Source organism: Muntiacus reevesi, chromosome 2 (genome assembly GCF_963930625.1).
Source record: "Muntiacus reevesi chromosome 2, mMunRee1.1, whole genome shotgun sequence".
Classification (NCBI taxonomy): Eukaryota; Metazoa; Chordata; class Mammalia; order Artiodactyla; family Cervidae; genus Muntiacus; species Muntiacus reevesi.
The window spans coordinates 63,221,180-63,248,365 of NC_089250.1; the positions used below are offsets into that span (position 1 = coordinate 63,221,180).

At 35.2% G+C, this 27,186-nt stretch overlaps 1 protein-coding gene across 6 annotated transcripts; it reads right to left on the reverse strand.

Annotated features, from left to right (window-relative positions):
- Window positions 1–596: 596 nt before the first annotated feature.
- RBM39 (RNA binding motif protein 39) lies at window positions 597–26,909 on the reverse strand. Of its 6 annotated transcripts, none has more exons than XM_065921912.1 (17): window positions 26,596–26,909; window positions 25,922–25,985; window positions 24,130–24,179; window positions 19,577–19,771; window positions 17,039–17,104; window positions 16,889–16,942; window positions 14,585–14,702; window positions 14,102–14,254; window positions 12,156–12,293; window positions 10,358–10,423; window positions 9,268–9,472; window positions 8,660–8,737; window positions 4,956–4,988; window positions 2,687–2,768; window positions 2,149–2,254; window positions 1,650–1,728; window positions 597–1,560 (listed from the first exon to the last, which is right to left on the reverse strand). In XM_065921912.1, the coding sequence occupies exons 2-17, from the start codon at window positions 25,970–25,972 to the stop codon at window positions 1,460–1,462; spliced, it is 1,575 nt and encodes a 524-aa protein (XP_065777984.1). In that variant the 5' UTR covers window positions 25,973–25,985; window positions 26,596–26,909; the 3' UTR covers window positions 597–1,459. The 6 variants fall into 6 exon arrangements, with proteins under 6 accessions (XP_065777984.1, XP_065777983.1, XP_065777986.1 ...); XM_065921911.1 differs by having other exon boundaries at window positions 4,956–5,006; XM_065921914.1 differs by having other exon boundaries at window positions 4,956–5,006; window positions 19,577–19,768; window positions 24,126–24,179; window positions 26,596–26,908.
- Window positions 26,910–27,186: the final 277 nt, after the last annotated feature.

Genomic DNA, 27,186 nt, shown 5'->3' on the forward strand with positions numbered 1-27,186 from the left:
GTAGAAAACTGTGATGCCTCCAAAGTCAAACCAATTATCTTGATACCTGACTAAATTTTTTAATACTTGTCCTTCATCCCTAACAATTTTAAGGGTTTAGAAATCAGGTGAGGAAATCCATACTAGAAGGAGTAATTAGTAGGAGTAGCATCACCTACTCAAAGATTCAACTTAGATACAAAAACTTGAAGCAGAATTCTGAGTATTAATTGGGGAGGCTTGCTGCCCAAGTGAAATTAAAGCTCAAAACTACAGTTAATTTGGGAAACCAGTTTGAATTTACCCCATTATTTACTTTTAAATAATGAAGCCCACCTGGCCAAAGATGCCCAGGCAACACAGGAGAAACTTAAATGCCCAGGTTTGAGGCCTGGGCAAACCTGTTTGGGTTTTCTTTGTATCATAAATCCCCTCAATTTTTATATAATAGCCTAAATAACAAGTGTACTAAAACGAATACAGAGGAATGTAGCATGTCAACTCAAGGACAACAGTTTCACTTAAGTTCTGAAGAATCAACTAAAAAAGTCAAAGAAACTAATACTCTATTGTAATTTCCAAGTTTCTATGACTTTAAAATGTCTCAAAAATGAAGATTTCTTGTGGCCTTTTTAAGAGAATTTTATTTGAGTGGTTCTTACAAAGATTGTTGCAATATGAAAGTCATTTGTTTGATAGAAATATCAAGCTGTCTTGTCAAACACACTGAAGTAACCCAAAAATATATTTCAGAGCTCACAGAGCTTAAAAAGAGCAAAGATTATATGCAACCAGACAAAACCTATTTCTGCATTTCCTATTTCTTGCTCAGACTGCTTTGCTTACCAGACTGTCACTAAACATCTTGAGGAAATGCAGGGATCATTTTGTTTGGAATCTTAAGACACACCAGAACACATAATATTTACAAAGAAACTTTTACAGATACATTAATTGAAAAGATACCATCCAGAAATGTACTTTTGAAACCTTTTCTTGCCAATTGATCAGAATGCAAGATGACATGTTAAACAGCCATTTAGCTGTCTTAATGTCCATAAACTAGGTATTCCAGAAACCTCTGCTAAACCATTAACCAAATATCAACATTAGTGAAATGTAACTGCTGTGTAAAAAGTTAGGCTTCTGAAACATTAAAAATATTACATCCCTGTCTGCCTTTTTATGTTAAGCACATTTGTTCCCCTACAACTATTCCTATAGATCCTTAATGTAATTTTCTACATGTACATTTAAAAGGCAGAACAAGAGAACAGCTTTGTATACAGTGGGATTTGCTAGTTAGGGAGAATGAGCACACTGCATTCCTGTTAACATTTTTATTTTTCCAAGGTAACAGGAATTGTATACAAATGACAGTAGACCCTTGCCTCTTTATTTTTTATCTAAATAAAAGATAACTCAAGATGAATTCTCAAGAAAGAAAAAAAGCTATGTACATAAAGGACTATATTTTCCTTCATCGTCTACTTGGAACCAGTAGTTGTGTTGCTGTCATAGAGTCAGGGAAGAGGTTGTGATAAGTTGGAAGAGGTACATATGCTGCTGTTATCATTTTACCTGTTGAAAGAAACAGATATGATGGTTAGCATCTTCACTCAGACCGTCAAAAAAAAAAAAAAATTACTCAGAAAAAAGGTCAAACTCACCCGCAAACCACCTGCCATGCAACGCATTGACAGCAGCAATGGCTGCAGCAATTGATGGGCACTTCACATACACATTGCCCTAAAATACAACAAAAAATATTTAACGTGCTGTGATATATACAACATGGATACCAACAGAATTATTCAAATTGACTGTACAAAAACTGCTCGATAACCAAATAATTGCTATACTAGCTAATATGCACCTAGAAATTTACTGAAAATAGCTTATTATCCACAAAACTAGCCGTGTTATATCTTCTATGATTTGAAAGCAGCTGAAGGAAAGCCAGGTACCAGATTTCATGGCAAGCTTTGAATACGAACCAGCAACATTACATGATGACCTGATCTAATCTTCAACTATTTGAAAACTTTTTATTGTGGAGTGAGTATATTTAGTCAGTATGTTTTCAGGATACTAGTGAGCTTCTTTAAGGAAAAACCATGACCCAAGTATGTTTGAAAATTAAGACACAGAAAGTAACAGTCAAAATACCTGAGCTGAATTTTTGTCCACATAAATATGAATAACTCCTCCATGTTTGTTACATTCTTCAATCACATCGTCTTTAATCTCTGTATCCCATCCAACTTCTTCTTCTCTGTAACAAAGTATTAAGTCCATTAGAAGAACTCAAACTCATGAAATGATACAATAATCTATTTTAAAAATCATGGGCCTTTTGAAATGATTAACTGACATCTTTTGAAAGATACTTATACCAAGCTTATCATCATTTCATAGGATTAGGAACACTATCCTGTTAATACAAATAAATACTGATACAAACTTCACAGAAAAACTACTAGGTATAAATGGAAAACAAAATGCAAAGTTTTCAGCTGAATTCCAAACTTACTAATACAGTCAAGGGAAATAATTAGTAACGTGCGCATAAAAATAATAACAGTAAAATGGTCAGAATTGTAGCAATCCTTGAACTATGAAATATGTTGAAACGTCCTAAGTATTAACTTAGACAAGTTAAAGATAATTTAAGACCCTTTGAACTCGACCAAAGTAAGTTACTTACGTTTGAGGATTAAACATGTTAGAGAGTTGGAAACACTGTGTTGCCAGAGGTTGAACAGAGGCAGCTGCAGCTAACGCTGAAGCTAAAAAAAAAAACCCAAAAAACAGAAATTAGTTTCATGGAAAATGCATCAGAGTATATCCCTATGAATAAAAAACAAATATAAGCACTGGGCCCAAGTGAAAATAGGGCCATCAGTTCATTTACTAATTCCCCATATTTGATAATGCTATCAAATATCAACATATGTAACAATATTCTATTTTAGTTGCCAGAAAGCAGAGGCAACTTAGTATTTAATTGATCTTGAATAAATTGGGAGATTTATCTCTATAAGGGAAATTAAACCTCAAGTGTAGCGAATATTCATTCAGTTAGACAAATATCAATACAGTTCAAGGAAATAGTACTGATTTTGTAGGATTACTAAGAGTTCATACTCAGGGGGTGATGAAAACACAATCTTTAAAATCCTGACTAACTCTAAATAAAAATCTTGTTAGGTTATCTGCCCATGAACATACAGTCACATATTTTCTTATAAATATACAACCATTATAAAAAAGGATGATGTTTTAAAAATAATATACATAAAAATCATCCAAGTATTTAAAGATTATTAAAGATTTAATATCCTAGGACTATAAAACCTACCACAACAAAGTCTCACAGTCTAATTTTTAAAATACTTGAAATAGTAAAAAGAGTAACATGTATCTATAATAGTCACTGTTGAAAATTAAAAAAAAAACTGATACTAATACTTAGGAGCAAATTTAAACCAATATTGGTTTTAATTTTGAAATGACAGCATTTTCCACATTTGCTCCATTGCTTTTACGTGACTTAAAAAGCATTACCAGTAGCTGATACAGAACTCACCGTAATCATAATATTTGATCAAATTTCATTCCAATACAAAACAACAATAAACAAAGCTACGGATAAAACAGTACATTAGAAATTATGGTACTTAAAATGAACAATAACCTGAGAAGTATCAGAAATATTCCATTGAATAAAAATTAGGGCTGTGCATGAATACATCATAAAAAAGATTTCTGGTAGAATAACAAGTGCTTTTTCGCTTCTTTATAGTTTATTTTGATAAACAAGTATTAGTCTTTCATAAAACTATGAAAATAAAAACGCTGGAATAACTAACGTCACATTCTACTGGAGAAATTTAAAGATGCAAGTGTGCCTGTATTATAATTAAAAAAAAAAAAAAAAAAAATGAAGCCCACTGTATACCTTATAAACCAAAGTAGTATGCTTGGAAAAAATACTAGAAGGTCATTATAGACTATCAATACTGAAAAATATTAGAAAATGTATATGCAAATATTCCAGCTCAGCCTAGATGAATGCAGAACACAACGAATTCATCATAGAAATATATAGCTAAGGAAAATCCACCAGTTTTACTTTCAAAAATCTGTTAGGAAAAAATAAGATTGAATACAATTGTCTCATTTGCCAAAAAAATAAAGATACACATTCAATTCCTGACTGTCAAGTAATAAGGAGAGACCTTTATCATACAGATTTACTCAATAGACTTTAAAGTATATCCTGTAAGATACCAAATTACTGCAACAGAATGCTCTATAAAATGGCAGAATTTACTTGATAATTAAGACCAAGAAAAAAACAGATTATTTTATAAACTGTTTCAATCTCTGAAATCTGCATGCAACTTAGTTCTGGATAATCTTCTCATTGCTTGGTGCTGTTTATAGTAATGGAATAACAACAAATGATGCAACAAAATTAACTCTCATTCTTTAAAATGATACCAGATAATTCTAAAGATTACATTCAAAATTGGGAGTCAATAGGAAGTTGCATCCTGTCAGTCATTTGTTAATGTAAATCACTGGAGTTAAATTTTTCCTAACCTTAATAAATTCAGACTCCATTGCCTACTTAAATGACAAGTTTCTTTGTCTGATAGCGATATAAAGCTTATAATCAGAATACAAAGATAAGGATACAAAGCTGAAAAAAACTCTAAGCAAACTACAGCCAAAAAAAAAAAAAAAAGGCACGGACATTTACCATCTTTATTCAGGTTAACTATAATGATGCATATTAGGCCTTCTTTGTATAAATTACCAGATAGCTTATGGTTAATGACACTGTATGTCATTCTGACAAAATCGGGCCAAAAAGACAAACTACAATAATAATGATATATATACACGCACAACTATGTCTTATACTACATTTATATCCACTTAAAAAACAAATAAAAAACTCAACTCACCTTCAGTCTGTTGGGAAAGTCTTGTTTGCAAATCTATAACAAAAGAGAATTCTACAGCTCAGTGCAGGAACAATGAAGAGCCTCAACTAACAGGGTAAATGTCAGGAGAGCATTAATAAAAGAGGACTATGGTAGCAGGGTTTATCAAAACGAACTTATAGTAAAACCTGGCAGCCAAACCTCCTTCCCCATTCCTCATTGACAAGGCTTTGGGGCCTTTTTCTTTTCCTCCTATCCTAGGTAACTTACTTATGCCTTTCTCTTCCTAGTCCTATAACTCTTTCACATCTCAAAGGATTCCACTATACTACTATTCATTTGGGAATAATGGGAAATGGGGAAAGGGAAGCACACCGGTCAGAAAATGTATGAAAACCCTGATCTTGAGAATTCAATTCCAAGTACTTGGGTTATTCAACTTTTTATTATTCTATCAGTGTTGGTAAGCATTTTACATTTAGAAGTTACTAGTAAAAGAATACTGCAACAGTAAATGTCAAACACTGTCAATAAGTAGTGACACTACTCTAACCATATGTATATAACTATTTTTTAAGTCCTTTTAATAAAAGTTTTAAATTGTCATGTCCAGCCCAGAAAGTGATAGTTTTATTAGGTCTGGTTTCTTAGCCTATTTTGGAAATTTAATGAGGCATGAATGAAATCTAGTTAGATTTACTATAATCTATGTATTACTAGAAAAATTTAAGCATCTAGTCTCTCAAGAATGAACATAGTAGTGATTTCTATTAATACAGTTTCTCATATATAATCATTAAAATTCTACATGAGAAGGCAAATGAAGAGAAAGCTGCAGCTTTCTTAATTTCAAATAAAAACAGAAGTATGAATAGTAAACAAAATGTCATAGTATCTAAAGCTATCTTTTTAAGTTTAAAATAATACAACAAAGAAATTGGATTCAGTCACCTAATTTTCAATAACATGTGATTCAATTGCATACTTTATTACTATCAGGGTTTCCTGCTGAGTATAGAAAATCATAAAACATGGGCAAAAATGAAAAGGGATCAGCAGCCCAAGTCATACAGGGATGTAAGAATACCTGGGTCCTAGGTGCTCAAAATTGGCATCTCAGGGAGTTGAAGAAATGTAACTGGTGTATACTGAAGGAACTTGAAGATATGACCATAGGAACATTGTCAATAAACTTTAAATTTTAACACAATTTGGTTTTTTTTCCTAAAATGGGAAAAAATGTATAAGCATCAGAAATCCATGCTATATTAAGTGTATATAATCAAAATTTCAAAAATTATTCTTCAGGTCATTTGGAACCAGTTAGGAAACAAAGCATGGGTTTCATAAAAATAAGAACTTATCTTAGAAAACAGCTATTAAACTTTCAGACCAAAGACATGTTGATATAGTCATGGGCCACTCTTGGTTTCAAAAAACAGCTTTAAAGAACTTAGGAGGCCAAGGCCCTCAAATACATTAACATTCAGCGATTTAATACCGAATGTGTAAGATTTTAATGACAGGAGAAATATACCCAGTTATGCAAATATGTGATTACTAATTCAGAACAGCAATTTATGGGAAGTTCTAAGAAAACAGAATCATCTATCAATAAACAATGGGCTTCCCTGGTGGCTCAGCCAGTAAAGAATCCACCTGCAATGCGGGAGACCTGGGTTCAATCCCCGGATTGGGAAGATCCCCTGGAGGAGGGCATGGCAACCCACTCCAATATTCTTGCCTGGAAAATCTCATGGACAGAGGAGCCTGGCAGGCTACATACAGTCCATGGGGTCCCAAACAGTTGGACATGACTGAGCAACTAAGCACAGCACATCAATTAACAGTAAAAAAAGGGAGGGGGGGGGGAGTGTAAATATAACAAATAGGTAACTACGTGGCTATTTTAAGCAACTCATACAGTATGTTCAGCATTATCAGCCTTAATGTAAACTACACAATAAATGTGCCCAGGCAAGTGTAATCATTCTTCATTCATCAGGACAAAAAACTGAGGGAAGTAACAATGTCCACAACAGAGAAAATCTATACTTAGGCAAAGATAGTGTTAACAAACCATATCAATATACTTGATACAGCATCCAGGGCATAAGGTAAGATTGTTTAAAAATTAATTGTCTTTGTATTAAATCCCTAAAGTACCAGCCTCTACCAAAAACCAAAATATGGTAAATAATCAAGCATTTTTCTAAATTATTGAAAGAATGACCTAACAATGGGAAGCAATAGGAGGACACACGTTTTCAGAAAACAGTTAACTCTGAAAACCAGAGACTACGATGTTAATTTCTGCAGTGATGGGTTTCTTTAATATCTTCAGTGACTATGTGTTCACAGTAAAGAAATGAAATGACTAATACTTGTTCAAAAAGTCAAAACAAAACAATATAGGAAAACCTGGAGTCACCAAATGACTCATAATTACAGAAATGCTTAATAGTTGCAATTTTTCTTATGTGGATACACTAGCATGGTTGTTTAAAGAACTTTACCTATTGGATTTCAAAATTTAAGTCAGTTTGAAAGGAACCATGAGATGCTAAAATAAAAAACAAGCTCTCAAATATTCAACTAGAAAAAGGAAAACACAGAAGCGCCCACAATAAATAATATAGAAGCAGAAATGATTGTCTCCTTTAATTAATGGGTTCTCAATTGAAAAGGAAATCACGAAGCAACCACATGAACTTTTCCTATATTCAGATGTGGTACCACAATCCTATATATTTTACAAATTGACAGAGTCTCACTTTATAGCTTTGTAAGATCATGGGACCAATGTGTAACTGAAAATCACCATACTTTCTTAGATTAGTGTTTGTCATCTCAAGTTCAAAATACAGTGATTTACTCTCATATATTCTGCAAACAAATCTTCTAACATTGAAATTTAATGCTATCTTAGCTAATAGATTTGGATAATTTCAAGTAACTGAGCCACAAAAAGAGAAAAAACAAAGTGTTCATAAACTAAGCCCATTGTTACATAACTGTAACAAACTATCAATTCAACTCCCTCTTCCTTCCCCTCACCTCTCCAGGAACTTCATTCTGTAAGTCAAAATCTCAAAATACAGTTGGCCTTCAAATTTAAGGAATTAGGGACACCAACCATCTGAGTAACTTAAGATACATATGTGAGCTTTTATTTGGCTCTCCATATCCTTGGACCTTTCAAAATGATTTAACAACCACAAACCATATGGGGCAGTAGTATTTGCTATTGAAAATAAAGGCACATGTCTAAATAACCCTTGAAGTTCAAACCTGTGTTGTTCAAGGGTCAATTGTAGTTATGTTCTAATTAGAAAAGCAGTTTTCTCTGCACTGAAAGCTTCATTTAAAGGACTTTAAAATAAAACTTTCTAATCTCAAACATTACGAAAGATTTTTCCTTTGAAACAATAGGAGCTTTCTGGTCTTCAATAAAAGTGATACATTTAAACATTTAACAATTTACATCACTTTCAACTAAAAAAACTGGTATGCAGGGTTCAATAATACCCTGACAGTTTATTATGATCAGTAGCTAAGTCTGTCCTATATCACCATTTCCGTACATTAACTCCTGAAATTTGTAAGTTAAAAAAGTACTTGATGAATTGAATTCTCAGTAAGTCCTTTTAAACACAAAAATTTGGAAAATTTTCGAATTAGGTGAAAAAAACAATGATTTCAAATAGAAAAGATTCAATTCCTACCTGCCACAGCACCAAATGCCAAAGAGCCACTCATTTGCAAAGCTTGCTGTGCTGCTGGCGGGATCTGCAAACCCGTACCTGTAAAAGAACAGGTCTTAATGTCCCTGCTTTGTTAAGAGTGGGAAAATTTTTTGATTGCTTAATACCAAAGTCAATTTTTAAGAATTACAGTGGCCCTTTGGTAGCCAGGTGGGTAAGAATATTTCCAGGATCCCCTTGGTTGTCAAACTCCACAAAGGCTGAAGACTCATATATGAAGAGGTGTGGTACAGTTTGCCCTCCGTACTCAAAGGATACTGAACCTACAGATACAGAAGGCCAACTGTACAAGCAGGACATACAGTAAACGCTGCAACTAAAGTATGAGGATATTAATTACTATAGAAAACAAAAGGAATCCTGTAACATGTGCAGTGGCATTCAAAAAGCACCATCATAAAGTAGATTCCATTAGGACTTAAAGGCAAAGGATTTCGCCTATGAAACCATGTGTGCTGCTCAAGGAAAACAGTCAACCTCAAAATAAGAAAAAATCATTTTCCACGCTTTTCCAGTTGTTTGCAGTTATGTTTCTCGTTAACATATTCACAACAGTAGGATAAACTTACCCTCTGCAAGTCTTGCCATTAACTGGAGACGACCAGTTGTTCCCAAGTCAATTCCAGTCCTTTCCAGTTCATCACTGTCCAAAAATGAGCTAGCACTGGAAGCATCAGTACGTTCAGTAACATGACCAACTTTCATGGGCCTTCCCGCTAGCTCAAATCCATTAAGTTGTTCCAAAGCTTTCTTGGCACATTCTGAATCAGAAAACTATACAATTGAGATGGGGATAAAAGGTAATTACTTATATGCAAGGCAAAGAAACCTCAACTTATTAATGCTAGTATATTCAATAACTACATTTGGAAGGATAAGAGTAACAAGTGCAAGCTTTACATAATGTAATCAATGTAACCTAAATGTAAACTAAAGCAATCAATGGAACACATTGCTATCAGTACAGAATAGGTTTAAATTTTACTTGAAATTGGACATAAGATCCAACTGTAATTTCTTGACAAAATTTGGGACCTCTTTTAAAATTTTGTCTATAAATGTGGCAATGGTGACAAGTGTTTGTATTTTAAACTAAAAATGTGTTTCCAGTACTTTCTAGGGATAAACGATAATTTGAAAAATTGCTATCATGTAATTGGATTGCATCATGAACTAAGCTAAAAGTAAGAGTTTACTTTTAAAAGGGTACCTCCATTCACAATTATTCCAGCTGTCACTTCATACCCTATCAAGGACTGGGTTTCCATGGTCAGCTACTTAAGGCAATCCTGGTCATGGTATGTCAAACCATATTATGTCCATAGTAAAAAGTAAAAATGTATTCCAAAAGATTTAATGCAACTAACATCTTGGGTCACACGAGTTAAACTGAAGAAGTGATTGCCTTCAATTACATGAGGAGCTGGCTAAACAAATTGTCCATAAACAGGAAGATAGCAAAGTACTTGAAGTTTTGCATTTGGGAGGATATTTTCACAGCTACTAAAAATTGGCCAGCAACAGCAAACTAATTTAAACCACTTGAAAATATTAACTTTATCCCTTCCCCACTATGAATAACTACTCAAGTTTTACACTATGCTACACAGATTGAAAAAAAAGTTCAACTCATTATATTAATCATGGTTAACTGCTTACCGTAATAAATCCATATCCCTTGGATCGACCTGTTTCACTATCCATCATGAGCTGGATACTTTCAATCTAAAAATGAAAACCACAATTATTATTTATGCACGTGAAAAAGGGGGGCAAAAAATTTCTTGGAAGTACAATTTTAAAATGTCTCTCCCTGAAAGAAAGTGAAAACATATAAAAATCCCTCATGCCCAGAATAACTTCTTTCTAGAGGCCTGGGAACATATATAAGCAGGGGAACCACCTTAATCTTTTGCAAGAAAAAACACAATCTGAAATTCTTTGTAGAATATGTTAAAAAACCAAATCAACATGTTTCGTTCACATTATGCTAAAACACACCAAACATTAATATGCAATTATGCCAGACATAAACTGCCCAAAATGTTGGAATAATTAAAAATAACAACAGGATGTGGTTGATAGTTTGTACAACTCTGTGAATCTGCTACAAAGTAGTGACTATTCACCTTAAATGAGGGAACTGTGTTATTACAAAGGAAGGAATTGTAGTTACATCACAATATTGCAACAAAGCAAGCCACACAGAAGAAGAATGAAAAATTAAAATACAGCATCCATATATTTATGTATCTGCTGTTTCAAGAACATATTATTTTGTAATGATTGATGTAATCATGATTTATGCATAATTACCATATTTCCAATAACTAGAAACTACCCACAAAAATCAACAGCCAAATGTTCTCATTATTAACACTTAATTTAGGATTTCCCAGTTTAGGCTTTACCTGGCCTCAGGTGGCAAAAATGTGCCTGCAATGCAGGAGATCAGGGCTCCACCTGGGTCAGGAAGATCTCTTGGAGAAGGGAATGGCTACCCGTACTCCAGTATTCTTGCCTGGAGAATCCCATGGCCAGAGTAGCCTGGCAGGCTACAGTCCATGGAGTTGCGAAGAGTCAGACACAACTGAGTGACTTAACATTTTCACTATTTTTTTCCAAAACAATTTAACAAAGGAGTTGAGTGGGATAGCAAAAGAGAACAAAAGCAATAAAGATTAAGTAGCGGATAAAGTACAGCAGGAACCAAGATTTTTATTCATGACCACACAAAAAGTTTAATACAGAGCAGGTAGTTCAGTGGTAAAGAATCCACCTGCCAAATAGGAGAGGTGGGTTCAACTCCTGGGTTGGGAGGAGCCCCTGGAGAAGGAAATGGCAACCCACTCCAGTATTTCTGTCTGGGAAATTCCACACAGAGAGAGGAGCCTGGTGGGCTACAGTCTATGGGGTCGCAAAGAGTCAGACACGACTTAGCGACTAATTCACCACCACCACACCAACAGCCTACTGATCCAGAAATGCAATGTCTGATTATTTACAGAGTTGTATGTCATAAACTAAGGCTCAAGAGTAAGAGTAAGTTAAGACTTAAGAGTTCTCATCACAAAAGAAAAAATGTTATCTATTTCTTTAATGTTGTATCTGGATGAGATGATAGATGTTCACTGCACCTACTACAGTACTAATTTCATGATATAAGTCAAATTATTGTATTGTACAGCTGAAGCTTATATAGTACTATGCTGCAATTACACACTCCTAAATTTTCAGCAAGAAAAGTATCCCAAAATAAACCAAGGCGGGGAAAAAATCTCTTGCTCCAATGTACAGTACATTTTATCATTCAGGTTGACTTTTAATAAAATTCTAATAGAACCACTCCCTCCCATCTTAACATTAGTATCTTAGAAACATCACAAAGCAGATAAATTATGCAGCTACATTTGTTCAAAGAACCTATTTAGGATCCACTGAAAAACTTGAGACTGACCCTTCCAAATGGCTCAAAAATCCCTCGAAGCATATCTTCAGTGATGTTAAAGTGTAACGAGCCCACATAAAGCCTCATAGGTCCAGCACTTCCCTTTTGTAGATTGTTTGCCATTGCTGCAGCTCTGTTTTTCTCTGCCTACAAGTTAGATAAGACAAAATGCCCATCAATTTACAATGAATAAGTACCATTTTGAACATAGAAAATCCCTCTCACATCTTAAGTTTGCTTAATGACAAATGATACCAAATTATGCTAAGTGTTAAGTCATACATAAAAGGACAAACATTGTATGATTCCACCTCGTATGCTTGTCAGTACTGACACTGAATGGTACACCTAAAATGGTTCCAAAGCCAAATTTTTAAATTAAAATTTTAGATTTTACTGTATTTTTCAGTAAAAAAATTTTTTTAGATTTAAGAGCATATACAAAACTGATAAAGTAGCATCCTGGTATCAGATGTACTAAATGTAGAAATCTAAGATTACTTCCTGGAACTAAACTTACTCATTCACTAATATGTGTTCTCAAGATCACTGTTAATATACAGTATACCAATTGGCTACCCATCTTAAAGAACTTATGCAATATAAATCAAACTAAGTAAACCATTCAGTTCAGCAGTCATTTTTCTCCTATCAAGTCCTCCTCAAACGAAACGGTTCTCAATTTACATTCCAACACAAACTCCTTTAACAAACTGGGGCACCATAGGAGGTTAAAATTAAATGCATTCAAAATCTCATTTATAAACTTGATTCTTCTCAGCCCTTCGCCAGGACAAAGTACACACTATTATAAGGTTTGTCCTCTGTCACATGAAATGAATTGAACAATGATACCCACAGCCTGCATGTTATTAATTATTTACCATCTGAGCCATCAGGGAAGTCCTGGGCTCCTGTTTACCTATAATCAAAGGGTACTCAACAATGTTACACACTCCTAAAACATTAGATAGATGGTAGTAATTTGACCAAATTTTGAGTTTGTTAACAGTGAAAACCGCAATTTCACTTCAGAGTTGGTTAAATCCTGTGCCTAACTATAAAATATTAAAAGCGTTTGATAAGCAACCAGATTTCTCAGAAGTTATGTGAAGTACTTATTTCAGGGGTCTGAAAAGAAATGAGTATAACTATACTGTTATCTCATATTGCTCAGAAAATATTCTTTAAAGCCTTGGGAATTCCCTGGCGGTCCAGTAGTTAGGATTTGGGTGTTTTCATCGCCAGGGCCCAGGTTCAATCCAGGGCTGGGGAATATAGATTCCACAAACCATGCGATGAGGCCAAAAAAAGATCTTTAAGATCTATATTCTCCATTTTAAAAAGCTAAGTTATCTGGTAGTCACAGAAAGTAACTTGTCTTTCTAGTATAAATAAGTACTGACGATAAATCCTAAAAATATTTTCATGTTAGATACTCAGTAGTGATGTATTCTGGTTTTTCCACATCTAAATGAACTACAATATTAACCCTAATTTCATTTCTCCAAAGGCAACAGTCAATTATCGTGAAAAATCAGCAAAGAGAAATTAAATTTGGGTTATCTTACAAGACATTTTCAAAATTAGTCCAAAACATCTTCCTTTCAAATGTTAGAATTTCATAAAAATTGTGAAAATACATTATAAAATGTGAAAAACATTCCATTTGAAAGGGGAAAACATGTTCTTAGATGCTTCTATCCCCAAGTAAGTCATCACAAAGCAATAAAATTCTAAAACAAGTTCAATTCTTCAGCATGAAACAAGTATTTCCAACTTATACTAAGACAGAAGAGAATTTTGAGAATACAAATTTATCAAAGGAATCAGGTTTTTTTGGTTTCTGACTCAAGATAGTAAGAGGTGATTTTGTAAGGCTCAAGGCACTACAACACTAAGCAACAGCAGGTTTCTAGCACTATCAATGCTCAAACTCTTAACTAGCAAGTTACCTGTGATGCTTGTACTATGATCGGCACTCCTAAAACCCGCTGACCAGTTAATCCTATTGCTAGAGGCACTGAGCTAACATCCACAAACTCCACATAAGCAATTCCTTTGGAACGTCTTGAATTTCTGTCAGAAATCATCCTCACATCACGAACCTGAAAAGAAAACATACACTTAACACAGGGTTCTGTTTATGCAACCATTCACAATAAGTATAATCATTTCAAAAGACAAGAGGCACATAAACAATATTATGAAATAAGCAATTAAGGTTTCTTAAAATAGGCAAATTTGTAGGCTCAATTCATTTATCAAAATACATCAATTTCCAAAAACAAAAATAAATTCCCTAACTAAATTCCACCAAATAATTTGGTTTAGATTTTTTTCTCATTTGTCATACTGACAATTATTAAACTGCGGCTTAAACTTATTAAATTATTAAACTTCTACTTAAATTAGCTCCACAGGTAAGCTTAGATTACCTTTCCAACTGTAGAGAAAAACTCTTCCAAATCCCTTGGCCGAATTCTTGCTGCCAGCTGCATGCAGAAAACAGTCCTTGCATCTCTTTCCTCAGGAGTCAGATTATCAATAGGTTCCCTAACAGGAGTATAGTATAGAATTAACTTCATAACCTCTTTCAAAGTAACATTTAATACATATTTTTAGTAAACAGGATAAACTTTCCTGAAACCAGTCTGTCACTACTCCCAAGCCCATTTTCACTACGATATATATAAAATGCTCATAAAATAATTCAATATGACCCAAATGCCTTCAACATAATGAGTTTCTAATGTTTCTTCTGATATTATCTTACATTATCAGGACCAAAGTCCATTGGTCTCTCAATCTTACAAATGTTATTCTCTCCAGGATAATAAATGGCCAATCAGAAGCCCTAGAGTTTGACATTCAGAAGTAATAACCCCTGACTAGACACAAATGTTGAACTGGTCCAAACTAGCAGAAATGATGTTTCCCCAAAAAGAAATCATAGCCCCAAAATAAATCATAGAGTAAAACTCAGTTTCATAATCACAAACAATAACTTGAAAGTAAACCACAAATGACTGAAACCATTTTGACTCTTTGTGAGTTGGACTATAAAGAAAGCTGTGCGCTTAAGAATCGATGCTTTTGAACTGTGGTGTTGGAGAAGACTATTGAGAGTCCCTTGGATTGCAAGATCAAAGATTCAATCCTAATGGAAATCAGTCCTGAATATTCACTAGAAGGACTGAGGCTGAAGCTCCAACACTTTGGCCACCTGATGCAAACAACTGATTCACTGGAAAAGACCCTGATTCTGGGAGAGACTGAAAGCGGGAGAAGGGGATGACAGAGGATGAGATGGTTGGATGGCACCAGCGACTCGATGGACACGAGTTTGAGCAAGCTCCACCAGTTGCTGATGTACAGGGAAGCCTAGTGTGCTGCAGTCCATGGGGTCGCAAAAAAAGAGTTGAACACAGCTGAGCGGCTGAACTGAACTGATCTGGACTCTTAAGAACTTTATTTCATAAACTCAGATAGTCATAAAGAATAGTGGGGCAGCTGTTTACTAGAATTAGATTGGTCTTACTGAGACTACAAATTCAGTACCTGAAAAAAATACTTGATACTTCTTATAGCATAGAGACACTACCAACGAGCAAATCAAAAGTAAAAAGCAGGAGGTATGCAGACAAGTATCAGTGGGATTTAATTTACTCATGTTTACAAATGTTTACACTTCTAAATTTACTGAGCAAACTTAAATGCCCAATAAGTGAGAAAAGTAAAAGAACACTGTAGATGAAACTCAACATCATGAAAGTCAAAGAAAAAGAACAATGTCCACTACTAAAATTATCTATTATAAAATTTCACTATGATTAAGGTTTTAATCCTTAAAAATATAAGCATAAATATGCTCTTTCTTAACCATGTTCTGACATTCTCAGGAAGTATTTTTGAAACACACTCCACCTACAAACCTCAGGTACATCCCTTGGGAAATCCACAGTTATTTTAAACCTATTACTATAAAACAGAAATACAAAGCCAACTAGATTCAAAGAAGGAGAACTAAAAATGAGCCTTCTCCCAATAGAAAACTAAGTAATAAAAGAGTAAAAACTCAGTATTTGTTACAGAAACCCTTTAAAATCATTAAGGCTGTCATTTAAATCCTAGAATTAGAATATGCCAAATAACAAGATACTTAGTTAAAACACACCCTTTAAGGGAAACCAGAAGTAAAAAACAATGCTATCATGTAACAAAATGTTCCTTGAACCAAAATTGTAGAATTGGATTAGGTCAGTCTTATCTTCATTTAAGAGAAAAATACCTCCCAGAAACAGTCAAAAAGAGTAAAAAGCACAAGTCAATTCAGTTAAGAGTTTGGAGATTAAACACTTCTCTCAAGTAAGGGAGCCAAATGATAAAACTCCTGACTATTTTCACTATTTTCCCACAGGAAGTTATTTCAAAAACTCATTATTTCTGAAGGTAAATAAAGTCTGAAGTTTCCAATAGCTACCATTAAATTTTTTTTAGTTACTATAAAGAGCAATAAAAGCACATAGAATATCTACAATTAATGTGGCCATTTTTGCTCCATTCTTTTTGGATACAAGTCACTGAAAACTTTGCAATTCACATTAATAACAACAGGACTGCAAACGGAATAAAGATTTAATGTAATCCAAGTTAGTGAATGTCATTAAATTTTGCAGTAGCATAAATTGTAAAAACTTTACAAAAGCTAACACTGCAAAAGAAATGGAGACAATGATTACCTCACAGGGCTCTTGTCTTTTCTGAATGGACTTTTGCTTCGAGAACGTCGTCTGCTGCAAAGTTAAGAAATTTCAAAAGTTACCCAAACAAGTACACCACATTAGTTCCTTGAAAAACAATTTAAACAATTCAGAAGTATGTTTAAAAACCTTAATTTGATGCTATGAGGCAACCCAATCTTTCCTCGGATGGCACTGTTAAATTTTGGTCCGGAGCTAAAAAGGAAACACAAAATTACACTAGTTACAGGGTTAGGGTCTTGCTAAGATCGCGTTCATGCGCTCTCCAGCAAGTTTAACATTGTTTAGGCTGTTTGTTTTCCACCTCAATTATGAAGAGGAAATAAAAGACTTTCAACTCTATCCCAGGCAAACTGTTCTTACAGTTATCCATCCTGGACCACTGAGAGGTGCCAAGACCAAAGGTTACAGCCTCAAAATTTTTAATATTCTGAAAATGCTTAAATTTTCAGTCTCATTTTCTTTGATTACATATTTATGAGTACACTCCTGAGGTTTGGGGGTTGGGGGAAGCACATGTAGTGAAAATTATCCTGAACTTCCCTCACACCAGGAATAAGTATAATTAACAACTTGGTGTGCATCTCTGCAGATCCTTCCTCAGGAATATACACGTTTATATATACATACATATACAATATTCATATGTTTTGAGTAACTTTTTATGGCCATGCTGCATGGTTTGTGGGATCACAGTTCCCTGTCCAGGGATTGAACCCTGGCCATAGGCAGTGAAAGTGCACAGTCCTAACTACTGGACTGTCAGGGGACTTATTCTTTACATTCAATTCCAATTTTTCCACTTAACAGTTAAGTCTCCGAAACTGCATATAAGCATATTTAAGCACGTCATACACTTCAGTTCTTGGGGACAAAACAGTACTAAAGATGTGAAGGAAGTTCATCAACCCCTCAGGAAAATTTCTTTCCAGGACTTGATTATATTAGAAGTGTGTTTTCAAAGCTTTACTCTGTAATTTACAACACTCTAAAAAAGCCCAGTATTTTATGGCCCTTTTATTTTGAAAGACCAAACTAACTTAAAAGGTTAGGTCAGATGTCTCTTAGTGCTCATCCTGCTATCCTTTACCAGATGGGTAGCAAAATGAAAATATATAGTGGTCCTCAATTCACATTAAGATTTGTTGTCATGGACTCTACATGTACCTATTACACCCAACAAGGCCCAAATAAAACTGTACTAAACAGGTCCTTTGCAAATCACACTAAAAGTGACAATTAAGAATATACATTTACTGGATAAGTCTATAAGCTATTTTCTTTCTTTCCCCTTTAATTGTAAAGGTTCCAATTACTGCCTTGGTAGTTAAAGATCACCTGAAACCAAACATAAGAACCAAGTCAATTTTAAGTCAGACCAGAATCACAGGCTGACTTTTAGTATCCATCACTGATGAGAAATAACAGTATTCAAAATTATTAAAGTAATCTTCCCCAATATTAAGTTCATTCTAGTAAAAAAGAATGAAGTAAATTTTGATAAACTGGACAAAAAGCAAAGTATTTTCCCAAAAGAGCACTTAAAATTAAACATTGTGGTCCTTTTTAAACTGTTACAAAGTTTGTAAAATAATCAGTTAAGAGGACCTTGGACAACAAGGAATGGAATCCTTTCATTGAAAAACTAGAATCAGAACTCTAAGTGTTACTGACTTTATCTGCTTCAAGTAATACCAAAACATTTCATCAATAGCACTAAGTATTGTAGGTGCTTTAATTTAATCCTCTTCTCATTCAAAGCTTTTATCAGTAGTTACACCTCCTTCTTAAAAGATGAGAAAACTAAAGCTTAAGAATCCTTCTTAACCAAGTGAAAAAGCCAAGGCTCTGATCCCAGACTCTCTTTGAATTCAATCAAATTCAATTAAAACTTAATTTTAATAGTCCATTGCTTACAACAATATATTAATAAGAAAGAACATCATAAGGCACTAGGGACTGTTAGATTCAATCCCTGCTTAAGAGTTGTAAGGTTCTTTCCAAAGTCATTTGTACAGTTTAGCTTTTTAAAAATAACTTATAGTTATTTCCAACTGGTTCAAATAACCACATCCAAATTTCCACAGTGCTTTAACCTTCAAGAGCACTTTTACTGCATTCTTGCTATTAAAATACCTTTAAGATGTGTGATGAGCGCCCCCCCAATAATATAAAAAAGCATACACAAAATTCACAATTAGTGTGTCATTTCAGCTGAAAACAGCCAGACAAGATTGTTAACTAATTATGTATGTGACTAATTATATATATATATTTATAATTTGAATCCAACTTGAGTTTTAAATTTTTAAATAACTTATGTTCAGTAAAGAATACTGTTAATAGCTCACAGACTTTATGCTTTCACATATTTGGCACTACAATATCCAATCTTTTTTTAAAAGCACTTTAGTGCTTTAGTCTAGTTTGGAATGGCACACAGTTAAAGTACTTTTTAGATGGCAGTAACAGAAAATGTTCTGTATGCCTAGTAAAACCAGTATTATCTGTCCACACACTGTATTTTCTACTGGATTTTTTGATGCCAAAATCCTTATATAATAGTGAAAAATAAAATTCCACAATTCAAATCACTCTGGTTACATTGTTATCTGGATACCCAGAGAAATCTCTCAAACCAGTATCATCATAATTATAGTTACATACTAAGGACTTCTGTAGCGGCCTCTGAATCTGCGATCTCGACTTCTTGAACGGCTCCGTCTCCTTTCTTTGCTTCTACTTCGCTTCCTTTCACGGCTTTTGCTCTTTTTCCTTTCTCTATCTCTACTTCGCTTCCGTTCCTTACTTTTGCTTCTTTTTCGTTCATGACTACGACTTCTGCTCTTGCTTTTTTTCCTCCTGAGAAGAAAAAAGTCACCGTCATCTTGTTGATTTAAAAATCTGCCAAAATATACTTCCCTTTAAGGTCAGAAACATTTTTGTAAAATTATTTTGCTATTTTTACTATCATACAATGATACATAATAATCACTTATGGAAAAATAATTCCAATGTAAGGTAAACAACACCCCACCTTTGCCTTCTACTACTGAAAATCAGCAGTCAGCTGCTAATGAATCATTTGAGAGAGAGAAAGATACTATGATGATATTTCTTGAGAGTCAGCTATAGCTTTAACAAGGAGAGGACTTGCTGGTAGGTATAGATCAAAATCTGAACTTTTAAACAGAAAGTCCTATCATGTAACTGGCCAACCAAGTATTACTGTAATCCACAAAATATGAAGTCAAAGTTAACAACAGAATACTTTTTCCTCAAGTATTAGTGCTGGATCAAACATAAAAATTGTCATTAACCCACTGATTTCTCTTAAGTAAAGCCTATTTTGACCCAATTTGCACATATGAGTATTTTATACTTTCAAAGGGCCATACAAGCATCACTATTTTGGAGTTCATGGGCAAAATTGTTACATATAACGATAAACGACAAACTAACACAGTAAAATGCACTCTGACACTCCTGGACTTTTATTTTTTTCAATCCTGGACTTTAATGTGACCATTTCAAATAATTTCTTTTTAAGGTTACAGTGAGTACACCAGATACTGGAGCATGCCATTTTTATGCCAGCTTTATACAAGCCTGTGGGATACAATCAGTAAGAATCAACACCTTTATAAATCTTTATAAATTTTCAAGCTCTGAAAGGTAAAAAAGCCAGTCAGCATTATCTTTTCCTGTTCATTTCTGTATTCCTCACAGCATACCACCCATCTATTTCATACCTCTGTCATCACCTAAATTTTAGAGGTGCCTTCAGATATTCCAATATAAATTGAAAGACATTTCAAATTAAACTTATCCACTTAAAGGTCATTTTGTAGTGGCAAAAAGATTAAACATTGTGACAACTACATCATTTGGAAATTTAACTGTTTAGTCCTTAGCAAAGCAAGCTTAGCACAACGAGCAACTGAAGTCTGCCTCAGAGAACCTGTAAAGCAGGTCATCTTAGAGTGCATTGAAAATAGAAAATGAAGACACCCACCTTCTGGAATCTTGAAACCCACACTCCAATCACAAGGAGATGTAGAGCTTTCCAAGGAGGCAGAAACTTTGTCTAAAATTTCAAGATAATCCACCTGACTGTCAGAAATGTATATGCTAGGTAGCACATGACAGAAAATTAGGCTACACTCATTACTTTTACAGACGTTATCAAAGCAATGCCCAGAAGGGCAACAGATAACATTCCAACTTTGTTGCCTAAAAACCTGAAACTATCTCTTAGACTAAAGAATTCTGTGAGATAGCTATCAAAAATCCTAAATATTATCAAGTAGGGGACAAAGTTAACACTCCATCCCTCACAAAAAGGACAAAGATTTGCTCTGCTCATAGATGGCCCACTGCAGAGAGGCAGCCAACTTTCCAATTTACCTTCTTAGGCCCAAAATTTATTGTGCCAAAGGAAAAGGACTCAAAAATTGAAGAGCTAATTTCAACTTAAGGTCTTCCTAGGACTTTTCATAAATGAGCCCCCACGCACATCTGAAGGCAACCCCAGACAGGTAAAAAGACAGCAACATACTAAGACATTCAGAAATATAATCCTCTTTATGAAAGCCCAGACAAAAATTTAAGGGTGCAAGAAAGCAGAATACTTCTCTACAATAAAATGAAGCTTCAAAGAACATTTATTAAGTTAACTAAAGAAGGGTTATCAAAATCCACACTAATAGTCAAATCCTGTTACAACTTAAAAGGGACTTTCCAAAGTCTTTAGTGGCAGTGGAATTTTGTACTGAACATCATTGGAGTAAATGGTCCACTGGGCTGGGCCTTTGGACTTTTTGGTTATATGGTCTCTGCTGTAAAGGTGTTTTGCTATAACTGGATTTGACCTCTTCCATGTAAGAAGATCTAAATATTAAATGCAAAGTACTCTGGAAAATAAGAAAAAAAATAGAAAAGTCATTTATTCCAAAATTTATAGATAATCCACACCACAGTAGCCAATATATTTCAGCTGTGTCATTTTTTTTTTTTAATCCTTTTTGAGTAATTCCAGAAGAACTGAATGGATGCTGGTTGAGACTTTGCAAAACTGGTTATACTAATAATACTCCCACGAAGGCAAGCTCAGGTACTTAAAAAGGCATACTTTGAGGTCTTGCCAAGTTCAGGGATATAGCTTTTCAGAAAAGCTAATAGACAAACAATTTGTGTTAAGCTTATTACCTGAAATCAGTTGAGTGTATGTACTGAGAATTATACTGTTTTTTAAAAGAAAACACTTACTAGTCAGTCAACTCTCAATTTCTCAGAATGTGCATTTTCTTAGTATCTTAAAACTACATCCCAATACCCAATGGCTTTTAAAGAACAATGAAGTTTCAGAATGAAAAATTTGGCAACGTGGCACCTTCCTCTGATTAAGAGACTTAATTCATTCACACTAGAGACTAACGCACAGGACATTCTGTTTTATAATTTATAACAAAAGTTTTCTCCTAGATAACGTTCAAATTCATTTGAAAGATTAATTCCCTTCAGGCAAAACAAGGGAGTCAGCTTCAACTGAGGATGAGAAGTCTGACAGAAATAATTTGTACATTTAAAAAGAAACCAGATGACAGTTGAAGTTTTGTGAATATTCTTCCCTTAAACAAAGACTCCTATGGCCAATTAAAGAAATTGTCCGTTCTTCTCTTTAGTCTTTTAAGACTTCACACTTTATATAAAAGCCACTAAGCACCAGTCATTGAGAGCTTGATGCTCAATTGCCTTGTAAAAGTTTGGTAGTCTTTAGTTGCAGGAAGGTAACAAGTAAAGATGGCATTAGTAGCAAGACATCTAAAGAATGGTACAACAAAGAAAGCATGTGCACTACCAATGTCTTCATTACAGATGAGATCTTTATTGGTCCACTAGGCATGTTATCTAGAGACTGGATAATTTCAATTTATATGGATACCCCTTCCTACCTTTTAATTGCAAAATTGCAAGTCAGAACTGTTAATTAGGAAACATACTTTGGTAAAACGTATAAAATCAAAGGACACTAAACCATGCAATGATTGGTTGGCTGACTGCCTCAAACTATAACAATTCAAAACTAAACCCAACTCAATACCCATTAAAGTGATTAGTGAAGAGCGATAACAGACTCCCAACTATGCAGAAAAAATATAGGAAATAGCCTACAAATTTTACCATTTTGATCAATTCCTACAATACTCTAGGGGTAAGAATACTGGTGCAGCAAAGCCTGAACAATCCAGTCTAGACAATCTCAACTATTTCATGAAATTTTATTAACCTACCTTGCAAACTTCTTGTGAGATATTGAGGTAGTATATTATGAAACACTTTGAGCTCTTGGAAGAGCCAAAAAGAATCAAGTGACTGCTCTCATTACCATCATTTTTTGTAATGTATTATGAGGTCATGAATGTAACAAAACATTTGAATATGACATCATAAAAGCTAATAAAACATCTTAATGCTCATGATATAGAACATGCGATGCTATAATTTACTTTAGAGCTAAAGAAAACTCAACAGGATCAAATCTTATAAAGTGCATTTAGTTTATACTATTATTTAGACTTCTTTCACACTGTATTCTGTACTCATCTGTCACTGAGTTCCTATCAACGGTTTAGTTATTTGCACAAGTAACATGCATAATTTTCTGGAATTCCATTCTATTAACTCTAGCAGAGTTTAAAAAGCTTAAGACAATGAAAGCCATGTAAAAACATTAAGAAATACTGAAGTATGCTGTAACATTACTACAAAAAGAATCTTAAAGCATCAAGGAGCATGAATAATTCACAACCCTGATTTCTTCAGTAATTTAGGGCAAAACACATTTCCCACAGTTATCACCTTCTTTCTAACCCATCTTCAGTGGATATAACAGCTTTATTGATGACATTAAGTAATAAATATTAAGCCAAAGTTAAGAAATTTTTGACAAGCTTGAATATAAGAACTCATCCAGATTGTCATGGATGGACTTGGAGGGGAAGGTGTCCAATGACACCCATTCCTGAAATCTAAGGAGAGTCCATAGTTTTACATCCTCAAATAGTGTATCTTCCCAAAAGAACCCACTTTTCTAAAACAGGCAAAGAAAAGCTTCAGGAGAGAACCTAGGTGTGATGCTTTAACCACAGGGGTACAACTTAAAGTCTCAATCATGTACAGCAACTACCCCCCAACCCAGGTCCCTTCTTGAAACTTACTTTTTGCTACGTTCTTCATGGCCGTTAGCACTGCTCAACTTGTTCTCATCCTAAGCAGGGTTGATAGAAGAACATCATGAGGACGAAGTGGTAACATTTCAAGTTGTCAAAGGGTAAAGGGAATAGGAATAAGAAAATACAAAACAATTTTAAAACTAATTACTTATTTATAGTTTAACATGGAAGGCTATAAAAAAATTTAGATGGATGTATGTTTAACCACTTTGTTGCTTACAAATTAAGTCATCAAGATACAAAAGTAAAAATGCATATTAACATGGTAAATTTTCTTATATAGTTAGATATTAAGTTATCCAGATTTACAGTGTTGAAGTGGTTAAATAGAATTTCTATAAAACATGAATGAAGTCCTGTTTTCAGTTTTATTCCATGTGCTATGGCCCCTTTGATCAGTACCATGGCTCTATTTCTGCCTAAGCCCCAAGTGGCCATGCTAGCAGCCAGCCACTATCGATTTCCTGTGACCGATGCCATTCCTGAGATCTTCGCCCATTTCCGTTGGAGGGTTGGGACTGTAAGAGCTTGATGCCACCTCTGTCACACATCTCGCCCTGAAGCAAACAGGGATTCACACTGCTTTAGTAATGTTGACTCCCAAGAACCCAAGAAAGTCAATTAATAATCCACCAGTCCTACTTCCATACCTGTTTACATGGAATTACATCCATGTTAAACTAAGACAGAATCTTAACATTAAAATAGAAAGTAGAGCTTCAAGAGTCTAAGTATTACAAACTAAGTACACTATTCAAAGTTTTAAAGAATTCATCCAAATTGGTACCACATGGTCGAGCTATACACTCCAAAACAAATGTATTATTTTTAAAAGGTTTAGCGAAATGTTTATTTTCAAGTTTGATCACATCAGCTATAGGAGTATAAGTGCTAACTTACAAAGCTTACAGTTTGTGACATCAGTGATAACGCATGCATACTGTTATTTTCACCACCAACTGGTGGTGAAAGAATGAAGACACTTTACTTTTACTGTGATACTGAAATGGATCTACGTTATTAGCCAAAATAACTCCTTTGTAGTTTTTAGTGTGAAATATTATGGCAGGGACGAATTAAAAATAAAACAATATGGAGAACAGCTAAACAGTCATCAAGTGACTCTAAGTTGTGATATTGCCTCTTTTGCTTTAAGAAATTTTTTCTGTTCAGGGATCCAAGAATTTTAGTAATTTTTAACTGAGCAGCAGATCATCACCTGCCTGTTTTAATATTTACTATCACCAGTCTTATGTATAGGATAAATTTTAAATCTCACCCATTTCTTCTTGTAAGACTTGTCTTATTTAAAGATTTGCTTGCCACAGACTGGTTATGCTTTGTTATTCTTGGACCCCTGCTGTTTTCCCAAACCACTACATTCACCTTTTTGCTATACCAAACTGGAGCTGGTAATTCTTAGTTGAGTCATTTTACCTAGGGGACCACGGTACAGCGATAAGTCACTCAATTACTACCTTATGATTGACAGTTCACACTGGAATCAAAGGTGAATTCATGGGAGTAGAGGTGAGATATCGTTAGGCAAGTCTACAAAGAGAGATAGATGGGCATTTATTCATCACGCTGAAGTGAAACTACTGCACAATATTATTACATCAATAGCATATATTTACTTTTGTAAGTTACACGTAATGCATCTCTGATAAGGTAAATCAAGAGGGCTCCGGGGAGGTTAGTTTACATTTCAGCAGTAGTTTCGTGAATAATGCTAAATTAAGAAATAGATAAACCTCACCGACTTGTTTTTTCTCACCTTCTTGTAAGGAGCCTCAAGCATTGCTTCAATATCAATATCGTCTGCCATTTTCTCTAAACGACTAGGTAAAAAGCGAGAATGAAAATTTGGTGAGTAAACAATTTTAAATTGTACTAAATTTCCTTTTTACCGGACATATTCAAAAACTTCAGAGAGGTCCCACAGAATGACTAAAGCGGGACCACTTTAGCAGGCTTGGATTAAGTCTAAAATGTCCCCAATGCTAGACAGATTAAGTACTCTCTTTTTAAAAAGCCTACAGAGCCTCAAAAAACAGAACCCGAGAATTTCGAGCCAAAGCGCCGTTTTCGCGCAAAAACCCGCGCTGCCATTTTAGGGGCAAAGGGAAACTCCCTCGGCTGGGAGGGGTTGTGTGCCATGGCAGCGTTCGGCTGGCGCCATGTTGGGAGGTCGCGGTCGGCCCGGGCCTCGAAGGGACAGAGCGCCATCTGCCCGAAACCTCTCTAGAGCCTACGCCACCCAAAAACCCTGAAAAATATTCGACCGGAAAAGGGTGCGGTCGTCGAAAAGACAACGTTTTCTAGAAAACCTCCCCCCCCCCGCCCCCAATCCGGTCGCTTAAAATCGCCTAAGGAGTGCCTCCTCAACCCAGAAAAGAACCAAATCTCAAAAAAGCCCTGAAAATACGCGGGTCCGCGATGCCTCCTCACCTGTGCGGGCTTTCCGGGTCCCTGCGGTGCTCGTATTCGAAAAGAGGGGGGCTGTGGCTGCCGCCGCTGTTGCTACTGTTAAGCCGCTAGGCCCAGGCCGCGGTACCACCCAGCCCGAATTTCAGGCTCAGAGGGCGGACAGGCCCAAGCGAATCTAAAAGAGACAATGGGATTAGAGGAGCCCGCGCGGGAGTTCAGGACGGCGGCTTCGGCAGCTCAGGATCCACCCCTGCGACAGTGTCGGCAAGCTCTCTGAAATGGCGGCCGCAGCTTCCCCGTACTCACATTCACCAGCACACATACACACACACAAACACACGGGGCCTCACAGAGCCCTCTGCACGGGCTCTCGCGAGAAGCACCTCTTAATTCCAGTCCGGAGCAGCGGAAATATCGCGAGATTTAAGCATCGGCCCCCAGCGACCAAGGCCCAATCTCGCGCAATGATTGCGCCACAGATATTCCCATCCCCCACTCAGAAAGGCGCCTTTGAGTCCCTTCTCCCGATCGGCGTCCACATCTCGCGAGATCGCTCAAGCTGCTAGCGCAAAGACAGTTGGTACCCGTACCGTCAATCTTTCAGAAAACTCA